The following is a 7,530-nucleotide window of genomic DNA, read 5'->3' on the forward strand; positions in this document are numbered from 1 at the left end:
CTGTTCTGTTCCCAGGATTCAAGCTTCACTGGAGTTTTCTCGCCGTTCCCTGAGCTCCCATAGTTCTTTCTAGATAGCAGAGAGCTGTAACAACGTAGGCATTAGGAGCTGCTGTCTTCTAAAGTAGCATCACAAAATGAAGAAAATCAGTGAAACCAACAGTTGGTTTTTTGAAAAGATCAACAATATTAGTAAACCTTTATAGACTAATAAAGAGAAAAAGAAAGATACAGATTACCAGTCTTGGGAATGAAAGAGGGGACATGACTATAGATCTTCCAGAAATTAAAAGGATAATAAGGGAATATTGTGAATAACTTGATGCCAATTTTTTGACGACTTAGATGAAGTATACAGATTCTTTGAAAGACTCAAATTGTACTTGACACTGTTAAAGTGTTAACTCAAATTGTACTTGACACTGTTAAAGTGTTAAAGTGGCCAAAACTGATGCAATAAGAAATAGAAAATCTGAGCAGCCCTATATCTATTAAATAAATTGAATTAAAAATTTAAAAGCTTACCACCAGGTTTTTAATTTAATCCAGACCCAGATGGCTTCACTTACGAATTTTATCAAATGTTTAAAAAATAGTACTGATTTTATACAAACTCTTTCAGAAAGTAGTGGTTGAGGTAATACTCCCCAACTCATTTAATGAGGCCATATTACCCTGACACCAAAGCCAGACAAATGGTAGCATGCTGTCGTATACACTCTTCTGCACCTCACTTTTCTCACTTAAAATATTTTGAAGACTGTTCCATATCCATTCCAAAGAAATTTCTCATTCCTTCTTTTCTGTAGTTTTAACTTTTTATTTTTATATAATTTCAAACTTAAAGAAATGGTGCAACAGTGTACAAGGAACTCCCAATGATCTCATATTCACCAATTATTTACATTTTGCCACATTTGCTTTGTCATATCAGTGCGTAAAAATAGGACCCATCTCCTTCCTTAGTTCCTGAGAAAGACTGACTAACCCTTACTGAACACAATTCAGAAGCCCTGGAACTAGGTGGTTTCTGTGCAGGGATTCTCATAGCTCTAACATTCTGTGTATCTAGAGACAGACAGGGTGAGAGAACTGCTCTACAGACTCATCTTAGAAGACAGACACAGAGCTCACAGCCCTATTACAAGGGAATGGAATTTGATATATAAGCATTTATTTCCATACAATATTTTATGCATTTGACTTATTTTGAATTGTTATTTTTTAGTAGAAAAATTCTACTTCATCAGAGTATATGATGTCAATTGTTAACTTCATTTTTAGTGATGCTGCTGATGATATTTAAATTCTAAGGCCAGTTCTCCTCTTCCACACTTCCCTCTCCAAGAAGAGTGGGAGTATATGATTCAACTTAAATAATTTCACTTTAGCATCAACTTTTGAAATGATGTTCTTTAAAATAAAACAGACCTGAGGCAGATAGAGCTCTGTATGTGTTCAGTAATGTAACGTTGTTTTAGATGACAAAAGCGAATTTCCCTAACGCAGCCTAAGCACTCTTCCCTGTGTAGGTGGTTATCAGTTATCTAACTTGGATTTAGGGTACAGAGAGCACATAGGACTTTTTCACTCTCTAAGTGATTCTGATGCACAGCCAGTGCTGAGAACCACTGGCCTAGCACAGTGGCTACTGAGGAAGGAATTTGCTGAATACTTTCAGAATGCTTAGGAGAGCAGGCTCTTACACCCAGAAATTATCCAATTTCCTTTTAGGCATTCCCATGGAAAGGGATTGATTTTGTTTTGTTTGTTTGTTTTTAAATTATTTTATTGAGGTCATATTGGCTTATAATTGTGTAAATTTCAAGAGTACATCACTATATTTCAGTTTCTGTATAGACTGCATCATGTTCACCACCAATAGTCTAGTTTTTAATCGTCACCATACATATGTGCCCCTTTATCCTTTTCACCCTCCCCCACCCCCTTCCCCTCTGGTAACCACCAATCTGTTCTCCTTATCTATGTGTAGGTTTATCTTTCACATGAGTGAAATCATAAGGTATTTGTCTTTCTCTTTCTGACTTATTTCACTTAGCATAATACCCTCAAGGTCCATCCATGTTGTCGCAAATGGCAACGATTTTGTCCTTTTTTTATGGCGTAGTGGTATTCCATTGCATATATATATACCACATCTTCTTTATCTGTTCATCCGGTGGTGGACATTTGGGTTGCTTCCACGTCTTGGCTATTGTGAATAATGCAGCAATGAGCATAGGGATGCATATATCTTTTGAATTATTGATTTCATGTTCTTTGGATAAATAGGAAAGAGACTGTTTTGAAACTAGAAATTTAAATAATTTAGTAACTATTAACACATTTATGTGTTACAGTAAATTAACATTTGTTAATTAACATTAGTCTTTCACTGTCTCTTAACAAAAGTGAAGACATTTTTCCTTTTGTTTTTCCCCTCCTTTCCATCCAGGCCAGTCAGTTGGAGGAGCTTTTTCCAGTGCAAAGACAGCTATGTCTTCGTGGCTTTCTACTTTCACCAATTCCACCCCCCAGAGTCTCACTGAGCCCCCTGATGGGAAGCCCTGAGCAAGGCGTCCAGAGGCTGCTGTTGCTTTCTTCGGTTTAAGTGTTCCCTGTCTGTCTGCTGCTGCCAGACTGTTCCTCTTCATCAGCCACAGGTCCACAGCAGGGTACCATTATGTCAAACTGTTTACATGGACGGTTGCCCTCTGTCTAAATGAATGTTGCAGGATGCTGAGAAGATGAAATCACAATGATAGCAGGGATGGCTTTCCAGGTTGGGGTTTAAATTGACTAGTTTTTTTTCAGTCTGAGCCTGATTAAAACACACAGTGAATCTTGTAATGAATTTTGAGTTCTAATATTATACATTTGTTTACTTTAGAAAAGTTTTTACTTATGTAAATTTGGTTTTGTTTGCTGTTTGAATATGCAGATGGTCACTGTAATTTATATGTGCTAAAATTAAGTTATATTACTATTTTAATTTCTCTAAAGTTGGCCCTAAAATGTGCTTAAGAGTTAAGAGGCCATACAATCCAGCTCTTTGTTATTATTTTACTGAGTTATATGATTATTTTTTGTTTCTTGGTTTTCTACCCACAAAACACGTTTATCAATTCACTGCCTCCCAGAAACGTGAAAGTCAGAGGTGGTAGTTCTGAGGATGGAGTGTTTTGTTTCATGTTTTTAATTTATTCTTTCCCAATCCTAGACACTTGGTTTCAAGCATGAAAGAATGTCACTGTGCTTTCTTCCTCTTCCTAATTGTGCAAGTAGATGTGCAGAGAAACAGCATAGTGACAGTTACAGTGGTGTTTGAGCAGTTTAACATGAATGTGTATTTAGGGCAAGACTTTAAAAGACCTAGGTGTTAGTTTCGTCAACTCTAGTCATGTTGCAGTCTTTCACAAGCATTTTTTAACCCAAAGTTTGTGCCTTCTATTTTCTCTTTTGAACAGTTTTCCATTGGGTGTTTACAGACCTACAGGTTTTTTCTGTCTTATTCTTCATAAAGCTTTTCGAGGCACTTGGCCTTCCTACTTTCCTGATGGAAAATCCTCCTGTAATCAATCCCTACCCCCTTCTGAAAGTATTTATAAAAGAAAAACAAGATGATCCATAAATATTGAAAAGAAATCTCATCTTAGCTCACATTTAGAAAAGCAAGAGGCAAAAGAAGAAAACTACCATGATATCAGTCATGTTTCATAAAGGACATCGGGTTTCAGTGTAGACCCTGCATGAGTGTGCTGTCTACTGAAGACTTTTACACAACTGGACCTCATGTATCTGCCATGCTCAGCTCTCATTTGCTTTTCAAGGGGACTTTGGATGGGTGTTCTCAGGGAGTACTTACAGGGGACAGACTGCTTTTTCAGTAACAAAAGATACTTGGAGAATACATTATGAGTATAATCTACATATGATGTAGAGTATTGGGAAAATAAGCGGCCTAATTAAGGAGAACACTTGATTATTTCAATTTATCCCTTCATAAATGTTTGTATAAGAAGTATATCCTTATAGGGCTTATGAAATGGACATAGGGACATAATCTAAATATCCCTAGATTTTTCAATTTGTGTTTTAACACAAGTCCAGCAAATCTAAAAGCATACTTCCATTTGAGCATAATAACACAAGAATTCAGTGATAATAAAGGGCTTATTGTGGAGCACTCCATTATTTCCACTTCTGCTAGGAAAGTTAACCTTCTCAGGAAATATTATTTGAAGAGAAGAAAGTAATACCAAACAAAACCTTAAAAGATACTTTAATCAGTTTTGCACTGACACTATGAAGAATTCATTCTAACATCTTGTTTCATGAGGCCAAGTCATTATTTGGAGTGTGATAGTGTATAGGTGTGCAATTGTTACCTCTCAACTGCCAGAAGTTCACAATGCTAAGAGCACTGTGAGGGATCAGCAAGCATGCTGCTCGTTCATCCTTTAGTTTGTATGGTTTGTATGCTTGGGGTAAATTCCCATCTCTCACTATTCAAAAGCAGTCCAACCACCCTTTGGAATGCCACTAAAATAAAAATAGTTACATGAAATTTAATTTTGCTTTAGGATCACTGATTCCCCATTTTAACATACACCTCAATTGAACTTTCTATTAATGTTTTTAGTTAAGAGTTCAGCTCTTAAAGTGGTCATATAACTGGCTTTCAACATGAAATAAATATCTCAGAAGATAGAACCTTTGTCATAGAAATGGTCAAAAGACCATAACTGTCTTTCCTTAAGGTTCTGGGAGGTATTGGAGTTTTCAGGGAGCATAGGCTGTTATGTTGTTGACAGGGCCCCAGGGGCAGCCAGCATACTTGAAAGCAGGAGCCTGACCCCTTGTCCTGGGAGCCCTCATGCTTCTTGCTTAGATTCCAGGCTCCAGCTGAGTGGCCAGCCCAGGGGCAGTAGCCTCCCTCCAGTCACTGGCTCTGTGAGACATAGGAGCCAGCGCTGGGCCATTGTCAGACATATCACTGGGAAAGGTGTGTGTTTGCATTGGCCGCTCTTGCTCCAGTGCTTTGGTGACTAAGAACTGAGTATTTATAAGTAGGCCTGAGGGATGTAGGGTCAGACAGGCTTTTTCAGGGTGTGCCAGGCGCACAGACTGCATCTGTAGCTTGGTGGTGGCCTCACTGCTGTCTAGGTGACTTAAAAGTAGCAGTTAGAAAAAGTCCCTGGCATACTTTAATTCCTGCTAGGCACTGTAATGGCAATGACATAGGTAAGGAAAAGAGAATTAAAGCTACTGTGTCCTGGCCTAGGCAAATGGAAAAAGTTGCATGTCACAGTGAGGCTTAGAGTTATTTTGCCTATGCATTTGGCTCACATAACCAGTGTGAATAGTCTATCCCCAAATCCATTCATGATTTACTAGCTCCCGAGCCCTAAAACAATTCTCATCTTTTTTTCTTGAAGAAACACAGCAACGATATCCTTGGGCAGCAAACCAGAGCATATGACATGATTTCCTCAACCTTATCTTGCTTTTCAAATTCTATATTAAGCATTGAATTATTTTTTTTAGAATAATTTACTTTGGAAAGGCAAGGAGAAAGCAAATCAGGAAAGGAGAGAAGAAGTTGTTGCAAGGCTGAGGAACCAAGTACATAATATCTGAATGAAAGTATTTTGAGAGCAGTATTTAATATGCTAAAGGTTATAAGAATTCTTTTACAAAGAAGTTAGAATATTAATCTGCTAGTTATAAGTTTTAAAATGAAGCTGTAACATTATCTCCCTGGCAGACAGGATTGTTTTTCTTTTATGTTTTGTGCAAGTTACACTTAGTGGTCCATTTCCCTCCAGGCCTAGTGATGAGTTTGGGAGCGCTGAGCTTCTGTAAGGGGCCAGTGGACTGATCCTGAATCCTGATCCTGGAAAGTAGCCTGTTAGGACAGTAGCTGCTAAATGTTGCCTGTTATTTTATTGGGGAGTTGGTTGGCGCTCTTGAAATGACATCAGCATTTGCATGCTCTCATTCTGACCAGAGGTGGCACAGCGTTCGTGGCCTTTCCACTCAGTTCTGTAGGAGCCTTTAAACTTGATAGAGAATGCAGCCCTAGTTTGTAGATGATGATTGTCATTCCATGCAGTGCAGTGTGCCACTAGGAGTTTTCTCATTCCAGGTCTTTGGACTTCATAACATTGGGATTGTTTTTTCATAATTTCCAACATTCCATAAATATTTGTCAAGGACAAAGAAAGGAAATGTGGATCTTTATTCTTTTCATATAAATAATTTTGTACACATGATTTCCTGCTTTCATCTGAAGGAGAAGAAACTAGCTCCCTTGTATGGTAACTCCAGAATTAAAAGATGGTGCACGTATAAGGGGTTGAATATATTTTGTAAAACTCTAATGCATTTGTATTTCTGTGCTGTTCTAAAGTTTACCTTTTTACTTGTATTAATTAAAGATAGAGAAACTATATTTAAATCATGTAAATGGGACACAATTTAGGATTTTTTCCCAATCTTATTTTTCGTCAGCTTCTCACACACATAGTATGCTGCTCAAATTTTTTTGTGTGCAATATAAACATTTGAACATTTCAGTCAGGTACTGAGCCAGAAAAGGTAATTGAAGTTTTTACAAAGCTTCTGTGCTTAGAAAATATTTTGTTTTATTGAAATATTAATAATTTATAGCTGGAAAAATAGGATCAAGACTTAGGGGTTTCAGGCCGCTTGGTCATTGGTTCCTAAGTTTAGGAAAGCATTTGATTAACAAGTTGGTGAAGGTATTTAGTGGTTACAAAAATAGTTTAAATATTTGAGATTAAAGGCTTTCTACAAACCCTTTCTAAGAAAGTTTAGCTTAGAAATCTTAGAAAGTTTTCTAAGAAAGTTTAGCTGTGACACATGTTTTGATCAGAAAGATAGTTTCTCTTTGCTCTAGTAGTTTTATAATTTGTACTAGTTCTTCGTTTCTGTTGTCATTTGTTTAAAAAAATGTTAAAATTATAAATCACGTCTAATCATACTGAATTGTAAAACTTCTGCTGTCTTTATTTTAAGGAAAAATGAGAATAAAATTATCCTGTTTGTCCTACATACTGCTAGACTTGGCTTGTCTTTCTAGAAATACCCTTCATGTTGTCAGAGTGGTTTCTGGCCTGCTTCACAGTTGGACAGCAGTGCCAGCTTCATTTATTAAGAAACCAGCACACAGAATGAACTAGAGGACTCATTTCTCATTTACCCTCTCGTTTTGACATTGCTTACAGTGGTGCCTCAGTTTTTAAGGTGGTGACCCCACAGGAAGGGCCCTGTAGTTTCTGTGGAATGCTAAGTGCACGGGGCTGCACGAAGTATAATCAAACAGAGGTGGTCGTGCAATAATATCTCATCATGTGCTCACTGACAGAATACCCAGGGGAATAGGACATTTTTCCACCTGGACTGCTAAGCTTCAAAATAGCCTTGACATTTCCACTGAGGACTCTTAGCACATTTTCATGTATATTTCCATGTACTATGGTTTTCCTACAACTTTTCTACCAAACGG

The 7,530-nt window shown here is 37.4% G+C and overlaps 1 protein-coding gene across 2 annotated transcripts in view; it reads left to right on the plus strand.

Moving 5' to 3' along the window:
- Window positions 1–7,079, plus strand: part of AVL9 (AVL9 cell migration associated) — a 56,343-nt gene extending 49,264 nt beyond the window's left edge. For both annotated transcript variants that reach the window (XM_058527887.1, XM_058527878.1), the window contains one exon: window positions 2,455–7,079. In XM_058527887.1, coding sequence (XP_058383870.1) covers window positions 2,455–2,570 — 116 coding nt within the window. In that variant the 3' untranslated portion in view covers window positions 2,571–7,079. The remainder of the gene's footprint in view (window positions 1–2,454) is intronic.
- Window positions 7,080–7,530: the final 451 nt, after the last annotated feature.

The sequence above is a fragment of the Diceros bicornis genome, chromosome 3 (genome assembly GCF_020826845.1).
Source record: "Diceros bicornis minor isolate mBicDic1 chromosome 3, mDicBic1.mat.cur, whole genome shotgun sequence".
Lineage (NCBI taxonomy): Eukaryota > Metazoa > Chordata > Mammalia > Perissodactyla > Rhinocerotidae > Diceros > Diceros bicornis.